This window comes from Embiotoca jacksoni, unplaced genomic scaffold, assembly GCF_022577435.1.
Source record: "Embiotoca jacksoni isolate LCO1_2020_lvr unplaced genomic scaffold, fEmbJac1.0.p SCAF_8, whole genome shotgun sequence".
NCBI lineage: Eukaryota > Metazoa > Chordata > Actinopteri > Embiotocidae > Embiotoca > Embiotoca jacksoni.
The window spans coordinates 3,032,381-3,053,989 of record NW_027185436.1 but is presented as its reverse complement, the minus strand read 5'-3'; the positions used below and the strand labels follow the sequence as shown (position 1 = coordinate 3,053,989).

The 21,609-nt window shown below is 41.5% G+C and overlaps 3 protein-coding genes across 6 annotated transcripts in view; 2 read left to right on the top strand and 1 right to left on the bottom strand.

Moving 5' to 3' along the window:
- The window catches only part of nf2a (NF2, moesin-ezrin-radixin like (MERLIN) tumor suppressor a), a 31,036-nt gene extending 26,759 nt beyond the window's left edge, over positions 1–4,277 (bottom strand). For both annotated transcript variants that reach the window (XM_069138396.1, XM_069138397.1), the window contains exons 1-4: positions 4,130–4,277; positions 3,565–3,880; positions 2,271–2,396; positions 2,034–2,156 (exon numbers count right to left, since the gene is read on the bottom strand). In XM_069138396.1, the coding sequence (XP_068994497.1) occupies positions 2,034–2,156; positions 2,271–2,396; positions 3,565–3,678 (363 nt within the window). In that variant the 5' untranslated portion in view covers positions 3,679–3,880; positions 4,130–4,277. The remainder of the gene's footprint in view (positions 1–2,033; positions 2,157–2,270; positions 2,397–3,564; positions 3,881–4,129) is intronic.
- A 1,003-nt stretch (positions 4,278–5,280) lies between these two features.
- Positions 5,281–13,204, top strand: fbxo21 (F-box protein 21). 3 transcript variants are annotated; one of them, XR_011177741.1, is made up of 13 exons: positions 5,282–5,536; positions 6,076–6,211; positions 6,480–6,589; positions 6,752–6,873; positions 7,060–7,206; positions 7,462–7,598; positions 7,712–7,848; positions 8,970–9,149; positions 9,450–9,582; positions 9,827–10,017; positions 10,140–10,297; positions 11,865–12,580; positions 12,977–13,204. XR_011177741.1 is itself a non-coding variant. In XM_069138395.1 (12 exons), exons 1-12 carry the CDS (start codon positions 5,313–5,315, stop codon positions 12,104–12,106), a joined length of 1,902 nt encoding a protein of 633 aa, XP_068994496.1. In that variant the 5' UTR covers positions 5,281–5,312; the 3' UTR covers positions 12,107–12,895. The 3 variants fall into 3 exon arrangements, 2 of the variants coding, with proteins under 2 accessions (XP_068994496.1, XP_068994495.1); XM_069138395.1 differs by lacking the exon at positions 12,977–13,204 and having other exon boundaries at positions 5,281–5,536; positions 6,495–6,589; positions 11,865–12,895; XM_069138394.1 differs by lacking the exon at positions 12,977–13,204 and having other exon boundaries at positions 11,865–12,895.
- Positions 13,204–21,359, top strand: tesca (tescalcin a). Its single transcript, XM_069138471.1, has 8 exons — positions 13,204–13,264; positions 14,680–14,749; positions 15,268–15,348; positions 16,557–16,696; positions 18,973–19,034; positions 20,933–21,040; positions 21,130–21,177; positions 21,267–21,359. Exons 1-8 carry the CDS (start codon positions 13,204–13,206, stop codon positions 21,357–21,359), a joined length of 663 nt encoding a protein of 220 aa, XP_068994572.1.
- The last annotated feature ends 250 nt before the right edge of the window (positions 21,360–21,609 follow it).

Below are 21,609 nucleotides of genomic sequence, written 5' to 3'. Positions count from 1 at the left end.
ACCAACAGCATTTCATATGATCATTAAGCTGCTCCACGAATAGCAGCCTGCTAGTCAGAAGAGCATAATGACATGACAGAAAGTCCTAGAAAAGCACCAGATGGTAATTAAAGGAGAACACCACCCAGTTTTTTTTATGATTTGTGTTATTTCGGTGATAGCTGGTTCCATGGATGTGAACTCACTCCAGTCGGTGAGAGTTTCAAATCGAGGGTTCAGATCTATCGTTTAGAGCTTAAGGAAAGACTGCTGCATTGTTTACAAGTGTTGACTTCACTGTCACGGCTCACGGTAATAGCATGAATTATTGAAATGGGTGTCAATCCCGTATAACAAGCACCCTCCCGATTAAACTGCTGCCTCTCACCAGGTGTCACTACCCAAACACCAGCGCCTGTCAAACTAATTGAATCGCACAATTTGCAAACTCCATGTTGGTGCATAAAGCCAGATAGTAAGGTTAGATGGGCAAATGTGCCTTAGCTGTAGTTAAATAAGTGGGAGATGTAATACTTCAAACCTTATCATTTGGAAAGCCAGTCATGCTGTCCTCTCTTGTTTCGAACCAACAAAGGTGTGGAACCAGAAGTGACAGCCCATAATCACGGAGAGCACCGAGAGGCTGAGGCTGCAGTCTGCTTCACCAATGAGACTCTGTTGTTGCTAAAACTGCAGGCTGAGGTGACAAAGATGTGCATTTGTCTGTTCGTGGAAGTGTGTGTGAGCTGTTTGTGTATGTATGTGTGTTTGTATCCGGGTCGGTGCTCATTCCTGATAAGCACTAATCCAGCTGTCGTGCCTGTGACACTATCTGAACAGAGGCCGGCTCCTGACATTATGGGGATTAATGAGAGCAAAGTAATAAGAAGACAAGCGACGCGACGCACTACACGCTTGTTATTCTTCTCTCCTTGTCGCTGCCTTAACTGTGAAGTAATTTACTGGATGTTTTTTTGGGGCAAAGTTTTCTTTTAAAATAAAAACATTTCTTCCGCTACTTTTAAACAGATCAAGGACACAGAGAGACATTTTATATGCCTAAAGCAGATAAGGGCCTCCGTCCAAATATTGCACTGCTAGATAACTAAACCAGCAGAATGGACTGGATATGATGGGGGTGCTATGAGGGAGGGAGAGGAGGGGCATCCCAAGGAGAATATGTCATTAACTGTGCCAATAACTGAGCCCTTTAAGCCTAATCAGTAATTGATAAATGTGGTTGGTGGCATCGGACGATGAGAGCACAGTTACAAATCTCATCTCTTGCGGAGGGGAACGCTGTGGCCGGCTGCGCAGGAATTCCCCGGAGAGTATTAAGTGGATAGAAAGGGCAGCGGTAATATGTTGGGCATTGAGTCCACATGGCTGCACACAATCAGACCGGGACAATGGGAAAAAGTGTATTGCAGCGTGCTCCGCTCAACAACTTGGGAGAGAAACTCGTGTGCCCCCTGTTGGCACTGTATCGCAACTGTAAGGAAGCCAAAGAGGAAGCACATCCGTCAAAGGAAGGATGTGTACGGGTAAAATGGATAACCTTAATGTATTTTGAAGACTTTAAGTGCTTATGATCGATTGTCAACTTGTCACGCACATATTTTAAAGCATTAATGAATCCGTAGTTTTTTTTAGAAAGGTGACATCCGCTTCTAAGTCGTGAAGCTTCAATCACAGCACCCCTTTGGGAAGACGGGAAAAAAAACGTGTCTGCCCATTAGCCAGGCAGTAATCCACTACTTCTGCTGAGAAGCATTTTGGATTTGAGGTGTACCTGTAAGCCTGGAGCGATTTCAGCTATATATAGATCGAAGACAACGTGCCTCTCATTCTGAGTGTACAAAAATCCTCTTCATGAGACACACGTGAAATAGACTGGGAGATAACAAGGTAAGTATCTATAGAGTTAATCCAGAGACAAAAGAAGATTCTGGTAAAGATCAAACATATGCAAACTGAATAATTTCAGAATGATCTAATTTATATAAAAGACAACTCTATTTATAAGCACAAAGGTTTACATTATGCGTAGATACCTGTAGGAAGAAGAGATGCTGTGTGATGTCTTGCACCAACTCCTCTTCAGCATTTTCCGGGTAAAACTTGGCCAGGAATTGAAAGGTAATCGGTTCCTCCTTTGGCACCTCTTGATCCAGAACCTGCAACAACAAACCACAGAAATCTGCATTTCATTCTCATGGCTTCTACTTCTACACTAACAATGATCACGTGGCTTAAGGCTTTTAACAAGACAAGTACAACACAACAATCACCTTCTTTTCCATCTTCAGCCAAGCAACTGTGTCCTTGATGTTGTACTGGAGCCCAAAGAACCACGTCTCCCTCAGACCCAGAGTCCTGCACACCAAGTCAAAAAGGTCCTTTCCTTTCCACTTGACCTGAAACACATAAATGTTTAGTCTTATAATTAAAAAAAAAAGAAAAAAAAAGTAAAGTAACAAATTGAGAGACTGAGTTTGCTAAATATATAAATCTTTTTAATTAAATTCTGAAAGACATTCGTAAGATGTGTCTTCTGATTCAAGCATTTCAAACATAACCTCAGGTTCAAAGCAGGGAGCCATTCATTTGCTCCACATCCAGCTGAGAGCTGTGAGGAAGGCATATCAGGCACACATATTCAATTTAGATAGCTTTCATCTCTAGCCTTTGAGCTAACTCACGGTGGAAGCCACTGTCAAGTGCATTCAAGGTTGGCATGAAAATCATGAAGTAAATATGATCTTATTGCTTCCTGTATGCTGCTGTAGCGAAAAAATTCCCCTCGGGGATTAATAAAGTAACTACCTAACCTAACCTAACCTAAAAACCGCAAGAAATGAGGATATAAGCGGGGACATCGACCTGGTCCAATCAAAAACTCCTCTGCCAGGCTGAATGAACATTTTGTCCACAGGAGCCTTGCTCGTTAAATGCTATTTAGTAAACCCATAATTTATAATCATGATTCAAGTACAGAAAATAGAAACCTGCAACTAACATTACTGCTGTGTGTAATTACAAACTGCAAACGTTGGTGGGGCCCCTCCCCTTTAAATACAGGCATGGTGTCTGCAAGTACTTTTGATGTCTTTTCAGTTCTGATATATCTCCAAACAAATCATAACATAAAACCGAAAACACTGTAAAAGAAAAAAAAGACCCAAAACTGTACAAAACATAATGAAACAAGCATAAATCACTGTTTTAAATCCACACTGCAGATCAGCTCAGCAGCTCCTGTACAGCACAGAGCTTTGAAACGGACTAAAATGTCCCCCGATTCAACTGCTGCATAGGACAGAGACGCATTATAACACGTTGTTACGGTGTTCTGCAGGACGGAAGTGGCGCGTGTCCACAGTTGCTTGCTGCCATCTAGTGTCAAAAAGGACAAATCCGATGTGATGAGACGCTGCCATCACTAGTGGCCATTACAGATCATGAGAAAGTATGAGAAGAGTCACAGTTGTATGTAATGTCCGTCAGCTGAGGGACATTATTACTCGACACCTTTGGCTTGAGTTGAACGAAATGAAGCTGAAACGGTGAGAGACGTCAACCAACCTCGCAGCTGATCTCCATGTCCGACTCCATCGTGCAGATCCTCACGTTGAAGCTCTTGGCTTGTTTCCTCATCAGGGAGTTGAATCCCATCCTCGCTGCTAAGACACCGGCCATGGCGAGAAGCTGCGAAACTCAAATCAAGTCTTTTAAAAAGTCGTCCCTGTCGTCCCTGCGCACGATGTCAAGGCATCGCGCCCGCCCAGCCGGCTCTCTGCTCGGTGGTGGAGACACGAGGACGAGTCGTCTGGTGTAAACGATCAAAGGAGAAGTCCAGCTGAGCACGTGACTCTCCAGCTCCAGGGCGAGCGAGCTCCAGCTGTGGCGGACAGATGTTTGTCAACAACGTAGATCAAAGCTTCCGAAGACTTTCACCGACATGCTGTTGGTTTATGAATATCTCGCATATTATACATTTATTTACTCAGTAGTTTGTTTTTAATGTGATTTCACGTAAACGACCAAAGAAAAACACCCAAGAGCATTTGGCTGCTAACGCTAGCGAGGTTAAATGGACACTAAGTTAACATTATAGACAATATAAGCGCTTATCTCGCGCCAAACTTACACGTCTTTACGCAGTGAAGTCCGTTAAGCTTTACATCTGAGCGTCCGACCAATTATTCACCCGACACATCCCCGTCGGAAGACTTCTCAACTCTTCGGTTGTCACTGTAGTGTGTTGATAAAGAAGCGTTAGCTGTCGGATGCTAACCAACCTGTCCAAAAAGAAATGACGCGTTCAAGGTGCCATCCAGAGTGTTGTAAAACATAGAACGATCCACGTATGAACTACATGCAAGACTTGTGAGATCAGACTACTGTATGTAAACCACAATGATGAACACATTTTTATCAAATATATTCTTTTATCGTTGTGATTTGGACCAATAGGGACACTAGTGTGATGTCACCCACAAATAAACAAACATCTCCCAACAGTTCCTTTGACATCGCGTGGGGCCTTTAGGAAATTATGATGCGCATTTAAACAAAAAAAGTTGGCACCTTAAAGACAAAATTATTCAAAAGAAAGAAAGTGATAAACTATTCCTGTGAGTCAATCCATAAACTGAGTCCAAAATGATTCATATATAATGAAGCTCTTTTTTTTTTTTCAACTAACACTGGAAATGATGAAGGCACTTGCAAATGACAAGGTAATAGAAAATGTAAACCATACTTTGGTGTTTTATTTTTACCTCTACTGAAGATTATTTTTTGTATAATAAACAAAATGAACCAAAACAACGGCAAAGAGGAAAATCGTGCATAGATAATAAGGAGAATAAATACTCAACAAAATTTAAATCAAGACTCCAAACCTCTCAAGGAAGTCACATTTCAGTTTGAATGTAATATTATTTATGAGCTTGTTTCCTAGATTTTTTTTTTGTCAATGCTTTTCTATAGAAGAAACCATAAAGTGCATCTTGTCAAAAGTGACGTGGAGTAATTAGTCTTTAGATTGTTCGCCTGTGAAACAAGCCAAGTACAACAAACACAGAACTTCCTGTTTGTTAAAGAGATGAATTTCTGTCGGTAAAGAATTTTATTGTGATATTCTGCTCTTACAGTAAAATGAAGTTCGAGTTTCCGGAGATCGTGAAGGCAGCACCAATTTTCGTTTCCTCTTGACTGGACAGCCAATCACACTGCGCTACACACCGTTAGCCACGCCCCCGGCCCGGCCCCCTGCGCCATAAAGGGGCGGGGCAAAAGCAATGAGGTAATCGGGGTAAACAGTAAAGATGGCGACGTCTGTAGCCGGAGAGGGACAACCAAGTCTAAATGGGATTATTTCCGAGCCCCACACAAAAAAACTGACCGACCTGCCGACCGAGTTGCTCGAACACATCCTGTGCTTCCCCGTCCTCAAACATGTCGACATTTGTCACGTGTCCTGCTGCTGCAAGCGGCTACACGACGTTTGCCACGGAAGGGGGAAGGTCTGGGGACACCAGTACAAACTCAGGTGCTATGAATTATTGTTTGATCTATTTCTGCGGAGTTCTGGCTTCTGATGGTTTTTTTTTTTTGGGGGGGGGAGGCACTATCTTCCGAAATTAGCATCTGTTTGAGTGTTTTTTACTCGCCTTGTTTGCACCGCGAAGTCGCTCACGGTGTACTTGAAGGTTCGCCTACTGCGAACACAGGCAGCTGTCAGCCGCTGACTCTGCTGATGCACCAAATGCATCACTACGCCAGGCCCCTGTTGCAAGCTGCGGATCTGCAGGCAGCTACGAGGCTGGTAAATCTCAGCGTTTAAATCCTTCTCAAGTTACGACTTCTACTCGGCGTTAACCAGAACATCCAAAAACGAGTTTGTGTGACCTTGGATGTGACTTGTAGCCTGTGAACTGCAGAGGAGTGAAGCTCAGCCCTCCTCCTGACTGACTAGGCTGTGAGCTCCACTCTCGTCGTTGTTGTTGTTTTGTTTTTATCCCTGATGGATTGTTTCAGAGACCCACATGTACTAGTCTGGAATAACAACGTTGCTGTCTTTATCAACAGATGGCCGAGACTGCAGAGGTTTTACCGTCAGAATGAGTGCTGCGACTGGCTCAGAGAGTACAAAACACGCCACAGAGTCGGTATCCAAATACGAAGGACCGTGGAATCAATCTCGAAGAGGTTCTTCACAGAAGTTGTAAGTAATTCATTTGTAATCGAGAACACATTATAACTGTGTAACAGACTTGGTTAAATACACATAGATGTAACAGAATGGCAAAAACATTCATTTGGATCTGTTTGATTTTTAAGTTATCCTCCAAAGGTACACCATTCATATACAAAAATACTTGTTATTTGTGTGTGTGGGTGGGTGGGTGGGTGGATGTTTGTTTGTTTGTTTGTTTGTGGCAGAAAATGTTTGCTTTCTATGCCCCAAACTAACCCAGAGATCTGTAACTCAGCCTTGCGTTGGCCAGGTGCTGGGAGACAGCTTTGCAGAGATTGAGTCACTCGGGATGCCAGAGCACTTCTGCGAAGACGAGCTCCTCTTCATACTCAACTCCGACAAGAGGTGAGATCAACACTCTGCCCACAGCTACAAACACTCAGTGCGTGCCACGAGCTAGATTTTGCCATCATTAATGGGTGTTAATCCTCTTTGTGATTATGAAAGCTCTTGTTGCGTCACACACTCTGTCTCTGTGTTTCTCTCCTTTTCTCCGCCCATGATTAGGAAAAGCTTGACATTGAAGTACTATGCAAAGAAAATCCTTTACTTCCTGAGACAGCAGAACATCCTGAGGAGTCTGAAGACCTTCCTAGAGCAGCCTGCAGAGCAGCAGTCAGCTCTACAAGGTAAGGTATCAGTTCCCTGTTGCTTTACATTTATGTTGGCTTATGCATCTTCTTTTCTCCCAGTGTTGATCTCATTGCTTTTAGTTTTTATTATTAGAGTATTTGCTGTAATGAGAGTGTTTTTGCCCTTTTCATTTTCAACGTTTTCCTCTTGCATTCCTTTTCCTGGTCTCATCTGTCTTTTAGGTGCTGTACTGGTGGATCAGTACTGTAACCCTCTGGCTGATGTCACACTGGACAGCATATCGGCTCAGCTGGATGACATCGCAGAAAAAGTGAAGAAGATGCTGAGAATCAAGAACCCGTCTCACCCGAGCTTGCGTATCGCTCAAGGTCAGTTTTCAAGACTCGCAAAACTTCAAAAGAAATGTTTATTGTTTTTTCTGATTTTATTTTACAGTTATTTCTTTACTTCCCAAGATCTGTCAACACTAGACTCTTAAAGGCTCGGGCTTCCACTTCCATTGCGTGCTGAAAAAAATCCATACCAGAAAATCGATTTGTTAAAGATGTCGGCTGAACAAAGTCTGTATTTTGCCTTCCGGGCAAAGTTGTGATGAAGTTTCATCTCTTGTGTGCGTGATGTAGGGGGCTGTTTGGTCGTACAGGACTTTGAGCTCCAGAGGCAGGTGGTGTCTGCCCTCAACTCTGTCTTGTATGAGCAGCTTCAGTACAAAGGCAACGAGTGTGACTACTACAACCCCCTCAACTCTTACATCCACCAGGTAGATCCTCCACAAGTTTATGAGTCCTTTAAGATTCTCAATAATTTCCTAACAATTAAAATTACAAGGGCTTTCACTTAACTTCTTTTTTTTTTTTTTTTTTTTTTATTCAGGTGCTACTCCGCCATACAGGTATTCCCATAAGCCTCTCTGTTCTCTACATGAACTTGGCTCGGAAGCTGGGCGTTCAGCTGGAACCTGTCAACTTTCCCAATCACTTCCTGCTGCGCTGGTGCCAGAAACCAAGAGGGTACAGCTTGGAGTTCCAATCTTTTTACATCTCTGTAAACACTGCCAGTTCAAGCTGCCATGCTTGTAGTTCATGTTAGTTTGACGACTGAATGTAGATTGTTGGTATAAATCTGCTACTGGCCAAATATTGGCGTTGACAAGTTCTTCCCCTTTTGCTGTGTCGCCCATTCACTGTGGGAAGCAACAAGAACAACCTCTGAGCAGTGGCCTACACACTGAAAAGCTGAAGTCTGACAAAGATTTGGATCATGCAGTAAGAGGCCTGCGTGGTTCTTTATGGGTCTTTTGCAGGGATTTAAATGTCAGGATTTATATCCCACATGCAAATGTTCCACCAAAACAAGTTCCCCCCCCCCCCCCCCCTGACCCCTTTTTACAAACGCACCGTCGCCGCATCCTGAGCTCAGTCCTGCCCAAGACTTTAACCTGTACCAGAATAATGTTTGGGTGCAGCCTCACCTCTCCAGCACCGCCAGAGAGTGGTGAAGATAGGTCTGTCAATGTCTGTGGTATTAAAAGGAGAACAATTATGTATCTTGATCATAATTTTTAGTTGGTCTATTTCTGATAAACTACAGCTATTTTTATTACTATGACCTGAATAATGAATTAACCCTAATCAGCATCCATCGACTGTCTTTAGGAATTGAACTACTGGAAAATTCTTCCACTCCTACATAGGATTTTCATGATTTTAATCTATTCCAATGTTTCTGAACATTTCTATTTCTTATCAAACAGATAGAATTCTTGCCATATTTATTATTCTTATTTTTCACCTGATTTAAGATACTTTAGGCAGAAGTTGGTTGTTGCAACTGTCTTCTGTCACTCATCCTTGAGATATGGTTTCCTGTAAAAGACATACTGTAAGAGATATTAGGTGACAGCAACACACAGGAGCATGCACATATTTCCACAGCCAGATTACATGTTGCACTAAAGGCAGCTGAAAGTTTTAAAGTACTTTTCCCTCCCTTTGGTATTTTTAAGAATCCAAACTATTTATTTATTCTGTTTTCTGAAAGTATATACCTTTTGACCCAGTGCCACAGTTTGTGATGAAAGTCTGTTAAATTAATTTTAATGTTAGATTAATGCAACTGTGTATTCCTGCAGGAGTGAAGACATCTATGACTTTGTCTACATCGATGCCTTCGGTAAAGGCAAGCAGCTGACAGCGAAGGAGTGCGAGTACCTGATCGGCCACCAGGTGACGGCAGATTACTACAGTGCCATCAGCACCACAGAGGTTCTGCTCAGGATGGTGGGGAACCTGCTGAACATCGGCAAGAGAGGGTAAGACATGGACATCTAACACAGAGATGGATGAGAGCTGGTGGAGGATCAGTAGAAGGTCGACATACAGTCTTATAATGATTGTTGATCTGTTAATATGATACAAACAATGGATTTTTTTTTTTTTTTTTTTTTTTTTACAAGCTAATACCATTTTAATTTATTTATGTCATCTAAAAGACAAAACTCTCAAAACCAAATCGTTAGAATACATGTGATGGCAGCTAGAATTTATTGAATGGATTATGGATAGAGATTATGGATTCCTCTGTTTGAATGACACTGTGTGGTTTCTTTCAGGGAGGGTAATGAGAAATCCTACCAGCTGCTGAGAGACTCGCTGGACCTCTACCTCACTATCCACCCTGATAATGTGCAGCACTTGCTGCTGCAGGCACGGCTCTACTTCCACCTGGGAATCTGGCCAGAAAAGGTCAGGAAACACGACACTGTTAGTCTGTAAGAAATGTGATACCTGATTTCTCGTGTGTTTTTTTTCTGATATTCTAGTTGAACTCAGGATAAGGTACCAGTCAGAATAAAGCACCAACTATTACACTACTCTTGCACAATAGCTGAATATGTAACATATTGTGTTTTAGATATGATAACTGCATTCACAGGTCAAATTTTTCACATATTTCACCTCGTGCATTGATGGTTGTCATCGGTCCCAGGTGCTTGACATCCTGCAGCACATCCAGGCGTTGGACCCCTCGCAGCACGGGGCGGTGGGTTACTTGGTGCAGCACACGCTGGAGCACATCCAGCACAAGAAACATCCCGTGACACCTGAGGTGAAGATACGCAGCGCTCCAGAGCACCTGGAGGTCCAGTATTCAGTCGGCCTTATTATGAAACACAAGAGGTAGGTGACGCCAAGATGTGGTGCTGCGATGCTCCTTTGTGACAAAAGCTAAAGATATACGTTCCTCTGCTGTCTTCTTGTACATGTTGGATCACTCAAGGCCGTCTGCTCTTTTCCACCAGGTCAGGTTATAACTGTGTGATCTACGGCTGGGACCCCAAATGCACCATGAGCCAGGAGTGGATCACCACCATGAGGGTCCACCAGCTGTCCAACGGGGCCAACCAGCCGTTCTACAACGTCCTCGTCCAGGACGGAACATGCCGCTACGCAGCACAGGGTATGGATCACATCCACCAGCTCAGTGACCAATAATATTCCATATGGTGGACCAGCATTTGCAGGTTGTGTGATGAAAGCATAAAAACGTATGTTCTGGAAATGTTCTTTGGAAATGATCATCTCCCTGAAATAGACGGATTAAGATAAATATATAATGTTTATTTTTTTTAATGAAAGTTCACAATTGTGCCGATTTACCTTTTCAATAATAAAAAGCAAGTAGGCTGGTGGAGGTTTACAGACCTATAGTGTTGAGAACTACCACTCTACACTTTAATTCAGGGTCCCCGTGGGTCAGGGAATATCAGGAAAAATCTGGGAATTTTGTTTACGTGTTTACATTTTAGAACCAATCTATCAAAATGTAATACTTTCCACGTATGTAGCTCTAACGTTACTTGGCTAGTTATTGTGAATGTGTATGTTTGGTAGCATTGGTGGTCACACACAAACATTTAAACTGTAGCTTATTATCCTGCAAGCTAAATTACCATTATTGTTAGATAAATTCTTTGCCTCTGCAACCAGTATGTATTTCATTTCTTTCTATATCGGAGCAGCTGGAGCGGCATGTGGCGGCCAGTTTTTAACAGAAATGTCACTGTTTCGTATCTGCTCAGCACAACAGCAGCCTTTTTCTGTTCTTTACAGGTCGTGGAATTTCAGCTTTTTAGTCCGTCAAAGTCGGGAAATTCGAGTGGGAACCCTGTTGATGAATAGCGTTGCTTGTTAAGTGGGAGGAAAATCCAAATGCAATTAAAACTCAATGAAGCAGCATCATTTCTGACCACTTTCTCTTGAATGTATCCACATCAATGGTATGTGATTGGAACAAACTAAACAAAAAAACCTTATCTACAAAAAAGTCTAAGGAAACAAATAGTTGGTAAAACTAGAGAGGACGTCAGCAAATAACTATGAAGATTTTTGCTGTTAAAACTAACATAATCCCATAATGACTTATAATGTCATGTTAGTGGTGTTATGTTTAGTTCATACTGAATACTGTGTGTGCTGATCAACAAAGTATTTCCTGGTCATACATGAGTAAGACTGACACTTAGTGAAACAATCATGTTCAAGGGGAACACTTCAGTGGTGCGGCATCACCCCTTTTTTGAATGAAGTTTTCTGAAGGAAGCTCCTCTGTCATAGCCTGACTCAGTTTATTGCCCTGTGCTCACTCTGCTGCTGCTGCACAGCTTTCATTGTTGGCTCGTTTTATTTCTGCCTCCACCTCAGCATCCCCCTGCAGGCTCTGGTCTCTACTAACCCTGAGGTGGACTTCCATTGGTCAATCCCTGTGCTCTCAACTGCTGCTCAGTTTTTTTCAATAAATGACATGACATAAAGCCCAGATGCGCTATTTTCTAAAAAAGAAAAACATAATATTTTGACATGTGGATAGTCTGTATGATCTGGTTTTGTATAAATATTAATAATAGAGGATACTGTATTGTATAAATGTAATCTTTCTTCACTTCAGTTTAACTTGTTTCTACAATGAAGGTTACATTATGTACATTATTTATTTTCGGTCAAACTTTTCCGTTCTTATTCCTCAGAGAACCTGGAGCCCCACTCGGCCCCGCTGGAGATCGGCCACCCAGAGGTGGGTCGCTACTTCTCAGAGTTCGCTGACACCCACTACGTTGCCAATGAAGAACTGCAGACACGATACCCGGAGGACAAGGACGAGACCCTGGGCACAGTGCAGGAACTCTATCATAGACTGACACCTGCCTCCGGGACCCAACAGGAGGCTGCTGCCACAGACCAAAACAGCCACCAAGCCATGTCCATGTAGCAAGTACCCGTGCCCAGCACTCTGCCAACCCGGGCTGCCCAACCACTGGTCACCCATTCTCAATTCACAATCCACTTAGCTGTTGGCTTCGATGCACATAATCAAAACCAGTCTGTATCTTTCTTAAAAAAAAAAAAAAAAGTTACTGTTGTTGCTTTGATACATGACATATCCAAATACCATAGAGTATTTGTTCCAAAAGTTCAAACTATCCAATGATATGAAGTCTGATGCTCATTGGTGGGGTGCATTTCCCACAATCCAAAGACATCTACCAAGTATTTAAAGTCAGAGTAATACACATAGAAACAAAGAACATAGAATAGCAGTAAACAGTTGAGTGGATGAATAAATTCAGGATGAGTATCCAGGTGCTGTAAGATCCCCCTCTGCCCAAAAAAAAACCCCCAAGGAATGCTCCTCCACCCCCTGCATCCAGCACCAGTCTACAAAGCATAACACCAGAGACCCCAGGTACAGTGCCACACTAAAGACTATAAAGAAGACACTTTGTAAATCCACCTTTACTTTGAATTCCCCATCTTTTAACCCAGTTTCATGCACGTATGAAAGTCTAACTTTCATATTTCTAGAGTATCTTGATTTTTTTTTTTTTTTCTCTCTGTATATTTAAAAGTGAACTACGTAGGATGCCATGGCTCATCAGTGTCTTTAATGGAAAAAAAACAAAACAAAAAACTAGAGGAACCAATAAGGACACCAATGACTTGAAACAGAAATGAGCAAGCTTTGAGCAAACTTAAAAAAATAAAGCGTTTCAAGTTTTAATAGTTTCTCTGACTTATTGTTTTCACTAACTAAACTGAGTTTATCCTCTACTTGTTTAATACCAACCACAATTTACTGCAGAACACCGAGGAGAAACAGGAAGACTGCAGGTAATGTATCCAGAAGCTGTATGGATTTAGGACCTTGAGGATGCCAGAAGTTTCCAGGACGCCAGCAGCAGACTTTCAGTTGCACTGACCTGCCGATAGCAGCGCGATAAAGCAGCAACAGGAGCCGCAGCACAGGACAGAATAGTTGATCCAGTCGGACCAGATTGTGCGCCTTGACGCACAAGTGGAACGGCAGGGATGGGAGCTTCACAGACGCGCTCAGAGCACAAGTACCAGGACCTGGCGGAGAAAAGTGGATGTAAGTAATTAGATCCATTTAGATTAGGACATATTTCACTGCTGCTTCAGTGTTCGGTACTGTCGGTGTTAAATGGTTTATTTTCAAAGCGTAAAAAGTCAGTGACGAATTTGGGACGTCCAGGAAATGAAAGGCGACACAGGTAACTGAACAAGTGCTGATCATCGTCCCAGCCTCTTACACAAAGTTATTTCTATGAATATTTTTTTTTATTTTATTTTGATAGTTGAGTCAAGTTGTAGTTGGAATGAATTAATGTAAAACTTCACCCGATGTACAAAATACGCCATCATTTAGCTAAGAATGCCACCACGTATACGTTGCGGTAGTGCTTCTTAATTAACTGTTACACGACGTAAACAAAGCACGCTGTGAGTCGCCTTCTCTGAATGTATTGGTGTCCAAACTTAAAATGAGCTACGTTCACAAGTTCAACTGCCGTAAAAACACTTGTTTCTACATGTGGAAAAGTTCAAACAAAGAAATGACACAAAATGCGAACAGAAACAACAGAAGCCAGCGGACCTATTTTTAGAAAGGGCAAGATCCTAATGTGAAACTAGTGCATGCAGTAGCACGCAGAGTGAGCAGCAAGCATGGTGGTTAATACATCCCACACTGAGCTCAACTTTGATACAGTTGAAACCTTGAACTGTTTTATTACCCATCGTTTCTTTGGCCCCTGTCTGTCTCTGGGTTCAGTGTGAGATGTTTATCGACTTCTTTGTCCTGGACAGTTTAATGTCTCATTGTAAAACGGTGTACACGTTGGTAAAACACTGACCACAGATTCTGTTGTTATATTTTATCTAATTGATCCATGTAGTTCATGATCCATGTTAAATCTGCAACTGTTGATCTTGCACAAAGTCCCACCACAATCAGACTTGTAACTTGAGGTTACATACATGAGGCCATATAGCCCGTGCCTGCATGTTCCTCACCCCACACACTGCAGCTGCTGCTGCAAACATTCAAATATGCGCATTTTGCAAACAAAAAATATGAAAATAAACTCAGGTGTTTACTGAAACAATTGAAAATGCCAAACCTGTGTGACGTTTCAACCTTTCATGTGGCCACTACTCCACACAGTCAGTTAATGATTCAATGAGCCATTAAAATGGCATAAAAAGGTGCACTGTGTGTTTGCTTTGCCATTAGACTGATAACAGAGTTGCACCTGATTAGTTTAACAAAAGACACAAACTATTGCAATTAGTAGAAAATTCGGAAAAGACTTGATTTGACCTTTTTTAGTACAAGTAATACTTTGGTTGCAACTGTTTGACTGCATGTTGAACATCCCTGCTAAACAACTGAAGGCGTCCAGAAGCCTGTTGATGGCTGATGAGTAATTAAGGGAGTGTCATTGACGTATGTTCATGTTGTTGTTGTTGTTTGCTTCTTCACAGTTTCACTGGAGCAGATCAAAATCCTTCACAAAAGATTTCAGCAGCTGAGTGGAAATGAAGAGACGATCAGGTAAAACAGTAAAACCTGCACATGTGACGCTGGTCAGCCTGAATGTACTTTTAAAGGAGACCGTTCAGTCTTTGCTGTCACCATTAGAGATTAACTACTAGTGGCTGGTATATATTAGCTTGGAGTGAATAATTGTGGGTATTTCTGGTATCTCTGGTGCAGACCAAGACGAACAACATATGGTGACACACATAGGCTGAACTAATGCAAATGCAGACACATTAGCCAAATACAATGTGTTGAAGCGATCAGAGCTGGCGCACAAACACATTCAGGTATAGACACAAAAATGCCAGAGTAGCATGCTGGTAGTGACAGATCGTGAGTTCCCTCTCTTTAAAAAAAAAACAGGGAACAAATATGACATTTCTCCTGATAGTTTACCTTCACACACAGACACTGGACCCTTTACTTCCCATACATACGGTAATGTTTTGAGTTATTTAAATGTTTTTAAAAACACGCTGACACACTCTAGTATCTGTTTTATGATAATGGTTTGTCTTGTCGCACTGCAGCAGAGAAAACTTGGACGGCATACCTGCCCTCGCCAACAACCCCATCAGAAAGCAAATTATTGACGCGTTCTTTGACAAAAGGTCGGTACAGTCAGATGACACCACTTTGTCCGCTCTCATTCATGACTAATGGCCATTTACACTTCATATTATTAGAATTATCAGAATGAACAGATTCTAAACACTTTCAAAAAGAAAAATTTCTTTTATACGATGACTCAAAATTAAAAGTGTTCAAACATCCACGATCATCAAATCTCACTTTGTCCAAGCAGTAAGATTTCTAAACTGGCTGTAGGTGGAATTAAATATATCTGCCTGACTGCAGCTGCATAAATATAAGCTGTAAAAGCAGCAGTGTAACTCCTTTTAAGCTTCCGATGTGTTGAATTATGATTCGGTTAATGTAAATTAAATTCTCAATTAATTTTGGATTGATAGCACTGTTCTGTGTGGTAAAGAGGAAGCCATCGCCAGCAGCAGGTTAGCTGAGCACTAGCAGCCAGCTAACCACAACGTGTTTTTACTCCCTTTATACAGGCTGGTATGTGGTTATTATTTCTGCGTGGCTAAAATAAGCTACCTGGCTACTGGTGGGAGGTTACATTAACAAACACGACTGCTTCCACCCACTCTACTTCTCTATCTTTAGGCAGGTGACAACAATGGGCTGATGGAAATAGCCGACCTAATGCATGAACTTAACTGATATCATGGGTTGTAGTCTTCATCCCACAGAACTGAAGTGTGTGAAAACAAAATATGTCATATATCCATTAATTTGAGGATACAACAAAACAACTGAGGTGTTGTTTTTTTTTTGCTGTGAGAAGACGGTAGTTGACATTTTAAAAGCAACAGCTGGTCATGCTTTGGAAAGTGCTCATTTAGCAGAACAAACCACAGTTCAGACTGTCCAATGAACAAACCATCTGAGTGCATGCGACAAGTCATGTGCGCAATCGGAGCAAAAGGGATCCAAAACAAAAACATCAAAAAGGCCTTTCACTTTCCTTTTAGTTTGAATGTTAGAAACGGCGATTCTGTAGAAATGATTGCATCCAAATAATCAGAAGAGCAAAATTCATATTTTCAGGATTTTCTTTTTGCCAGGCAAGACAATTATTCTTTAAAAAAAAAAAAATGCATTGGACTGTATTGATCATTTTATTGACAAAAACACTGGTGCGGTATAGATCTTTTTTTTTTTTTTTTTTTTTTTAAAAAGCACCTTGGTTGAATTTTAATTCAAAATGCCTAAACTTTGATTTGTTTTGACCGTGACCCAGGAACCAGCATCAGGATGAGGTGGGCACCGTCGAGGAGATCGGCTTTGAGCAGTTCCTCATGGTCATGTCCCATTTCCGCCCTCCAACTTTGAAAACAACGGAAGAGGAGAAGGAGGCTATGAGAAGAGAGAAACTTCGCTGTGAGTAACTTTTCACCATTTCTAATAAGAGTGCATCTGTCTGTGTGATTTGTGACCTGCATTTGTCAGAATTACTTTTACTAATTCAGTAGAAAGACTGTCAACCTGTTGTTTTTACTGAAAAGTGCACAATTTGAGCATAATATCATCATTTATTCAGTAACTTTAATGGCTGGGGCCGATATTACCGACATTGTACACACCCCTGAGCATATTTGTGTTTAGTCAAAGTGAAGCAAATTTAGTGGCACAGCAGTTTCTGTCCTTCTCAGTAAGATATCCATTCTCAGCTGACTACAGTCCAATAAAAGGCTTTAAATGCTCTTCAGATGAGTTAGATTCACTTTATTTAGTCTTTGTGCAGACAGCTGGGAGAACTTGACCTAATCCACATGACAGAGTTAATTAAAGAGGGTAAAATACAGTTAGAATTTAAATTCTTTAAACAAAGTTTACTGGTGTTACCATTGCATCCTGCTGGGCAGGGGTGGGCAATTATTTTTTCCATGGGGCCACATGAGAAACAGAAAATATTGTGGAGGGCCAGGCCAAAAGGCTGAACTCAATTCTGCATAATAAGCACTGCAGCTTTAGTCCATGCAAGAGGTCAAATTAGAAAATATGTTTATTTTGTAATTTCCAATCAACCTCACACGGGCCAGTCAGAATCAACCAAAGGGTCACACAATGCCCAGGTCTGTTACTGGGGGTAAACCTCGGCTTATTTGGGGAACTATTGCAGCAGCCTTTAACCAATCGGAATTCAACACCGTATGACATATGTTGCGGTCTCGGTTGGAACTACATTTAGAAACAAACTCGCTTAGCCCCCACCACTGGTTCCTGATTGTAGACGGGGTTTCCAGACTGTAATCACAGTTGAGCCAAGCTGAGTGCTGAATGCAGGTGAAGGAAATTTGTGAAGGCAACAATGTCAATCTTTGCCCCGGTGCCTTCAAGCAAAGTCACTGCATCCATTCATTATAGCCAACTAATTTGTGAACAGTCTGCAGTGGTCATTTACCAACATGGTGTTGCACTCTGCACCGTTCTTTACAGCTTGATGAGTTCCGGTGCGCCGCACATGTCATAAGGTGGTCAATGCTGATTGGTTAAAACCAAGCAGAGGTTTACACCCATTAAGGTGCAACGACTGGGAACATGGCCAGACCGATGCTGTATATTCATTCAATGAATATGGGTCTAATACCAGGTTACACCTCACCAGCAAGATCTGAGTAGACGATCGGGTGGATACCGATGTTCTGAAGTCTACTGATCTGGTCCACATGTCCAACAGCTGGAGCTGTGTTGGTGGGACATTTAATGTAGGCAATTTTTGTACTTTAATACAAAAATGGATTGACTTGGCATACAATTGTCATACTCCTTCCAAAAGTCATGGCTCCATAACTTTTAGAAAAGCCGTCACAATGTCTACTGTGAACAAATAAATTGCAAACAAGAAGCCTTAAGCTAATTTTGCATATTTGCCAAAATGTGAAAAAATACAACCAAACAAAAGTATCCCATAGCTAACTGACTTAACAGCATTACTTCCTGTTTACATTCCCCCAAAGAGGTGAGATAAAGAATGTGCCTACAGTGACCAGAGCTTACTTGTGCAACTTCCCTTTAAAATAATGGAGTTTAAGATAACAAGAACACAAAAGCAGTGCGTGCTCTCCAGGCTATGCAACAATCAAATAGTTAGCCTCCTTGTTACATGTTTTTTTTTTTTTTAATAAAAGAGAAGTTTTTAAAATGTTTCATAAAAGTTTCAAACTTTAAAAAAAAAAAAAAAAAAAAAAAAAAATTATGCTCTCTGGTGTGAAGTGAGGCACAAACAATGTTTTTTAATGGAAACACATTGTGGCACAAAACCTCAAAGCACCCCGGCTTTGATAAAGGAGATAATTACCAGATGACTCTACAGACTGTTTGTCTTCTGTCTGATGACAGATCACGGTCAGTCCTGCTGTCTGCACACACACACACACACACACACACACACACACACACACACACACACACACACACACACACACACACACACACACACACGATTTATCAGAACTGTGTTTCCTGTTGTCAGAAAGTTTACTTCCCACATATTTGATTTCTCTTTGTCGCAATGATCCAATTTCTACCTCAGGAACTGCATACAAAAAAAAAGAAAAGATTTTGACATTGGAGCTGACATTTTATGAATGGAATTTTATTTCCTCAGAAATCACACCAACCGCTTTTTTTTCATTTCTGTTCTGTCTTCTCAGTCCTGTTCAACATGCACGACACGGACAATGACGGCACCATTACTCTGATTGAATACAGGAAGGTAAGAGATGGTTTTTTTTTTTTTTTTATTTTTGTAAAGGAGTCCGGGATATATTTTAAAACTGCACAAGACAAGATCTTATTGTAAAAGGACATTATTTATCAGCCAGTGTTATAAAGTGTCAACAGTTACAGGGCTTTTGATTTAGATAACATACATTGGGAATTCTTGCACCAATAAACTCCTTCTATCTTGTGCAGCTCTGCAGCCATAAACAATTACAACTCTCGTAATCAAATTCAAACTGATAGCAAATGTTGTTTGAAGTAAATTTTTTTTACCTTAAGAACAGAAGTTTGACAGAAATAAAATCCCGAAGTCGGTCTTTTTTTGAGTTTTCAGCTGCATTTGACTTTTTTCTTCAGCCGTTTTGTTCCTAAAAATTGCTAGTAACTGACATTGAGTCAGAAACTTTTGTTAAGTGAAGAAAATCAAATTACCCTTTTATCTGATGCAGGTTTATTTCCACTAATTATTTTTTGAATGCATCCAAAACCTACATTATCTCAACCAAACTGGACCTCATTAGGAACAAAAGGGAATTATTTAAAGTGAGATGTGTGCACTTTAAGGTCCACGTGTTTAAAGTTTTTCCGACTGATTATTTTGCTGAGGTTGAAGTATGGTGGAGCTCTTCTGGAAATTACATGTCTCCCTGTAATCTTTCAAAATGATCAGGTTCACGTTGTCTCACCTCAACAGGTGCAATAAAGCTCTGGAAGAGGAGAGTGAATGAAGCGGAGTGTAAACAACCACACAGTCCTGAAATGAGGGAGTCAGCCAGAATAAGTAAAACCCACCTGAGTGGGTGAACTGTGGAGGCTCAGGATCTTTAAATGTTCCAGTTGTACAGTCAGTACAGTAGTTGGAGCAGTCAGCTCCAAATATTAACAGCAAGCAGACATGTTGGTTGACATGAAGGATTCTTGGTCAGCTGTTCTCTTCAAACTTAACTCTCCTGTTTGGAGTGAAGCCAGAGAGCAATCACTGAAGGTAGCATTTACATGACACGCGTGATTCACGACAAACCAACCGCATTACACTTTGAGGAGTGGAACAGAAGTGGAATAGATTTAATGGCTGTGGATTCCTGCTTTACACCCACAAAGAATTCTCATTACAATCGAGATGAGGTTTGATTGAAGAGTTCACAGCAGGACGCCAGCTCTTATCTGGAGTGTTGGACAATCAATCAGTCTGACCACTGTCAGTCTTTTAAAGCTGCATTACAGCAAAGTGAAGTCATTTTCTGAACTCACCTGACTCTTCCAGCTGTTTAATGATTTGCCACTGAAGTCATTTTATTCACATTAACGATGATTCTTTTTCAAAAGTCTCGTGTACATTTTGTGGAAGCACCAGTGGTCTCGCCTGGTATTACCAGACTAATTCACTGTGTGTGTGTGTGTGTGTGTGTGTGTGTGTGTGTGTGTGTGTGTGTGGTCTTGCTCCTTTGAGGATTGTTACCAGTCGTTGCACCTTAATTTTGAAACTATTTGAGCAGCCTTTAATCAATCGGCATGGACCGTCATGTAAACACCGAAACTCTGCCGCTGCCGCCATTGTTGGAACAACTTCAGCATCATCCCATTTAGCCTCTTGCTGATCGGTCCGCCCTCCAGAGTGGCTGAACAAACCTTAATGCTAACAGTTTCCAGACTATAATCAGGTGAAAAACATCAGTACATCTGATTTTGTTCACATCCCCGAGCCCTACATTTATTATCATGTTGTAAAAAACACTTGATTATCTCCACAAACGCTTAATGTGTAAGACTTGGAGGTTTCTCACCTCTTGCCGTCAACTGGACCCGTCACCGTGTAAAGATGTGGCTCTAAGATTGATGCTGTTTAAACCCCGGTGAGGATAAAGACTTAATGTTCTGCTCTCTTCCAAGGTAGTAGAGGAGCTGCTGTCGAAGAGCGGCGCCATCGGGCAGGAGGCTGCCAAGGCGATAGCAGATGCTGCCATGTTGGAGGTGGCGAGCACGAACGTGCCTCACATGGTGAGAGAATTTCCCAAAACTAAACCGGTACCATAAATTCTCACAGTGGCAGCAGCGTAACAGAGACACGTGTCTCCCGATCGTTTCAGGCGCCGGATGAGTTCTACGAAGGAATTACGTTTGAGCATTTTGAACAGGTTTGCACTATTTCCAGCCTCCCTTTAAAAAAAAAAAAAAAATACCAGACTTTTGACCTGCGTATGACATTTTTGTTCTCTGCCTGCAGATTTTAAAAGGCCTGGAAATGGAGTCCAGGATGCACATTCGCTTTTTGGATGTGGACACCATGACCATGCGTTGTGGGAAATCGACCTCTTGAAGGAGGTTTTTTTTTTCTTTGTAACTAAATGTTTATGCTGCTGCTGTTTTTAGCAGAACCACTCCAGTCCTTACAAGAAATGAAACCAAACACTTTTAATATGCACTAATATATTTTTGAACAGAGGGAAATTAACCCCTTACTGTAAGACCATTTTTATACTAATTCTTACCACTGTATGATGCTCAAGTGATTTAAGGTTTGACTAGATTTGACTTCTATACTGTTTTAAAATGTTGTGATCCTAAAA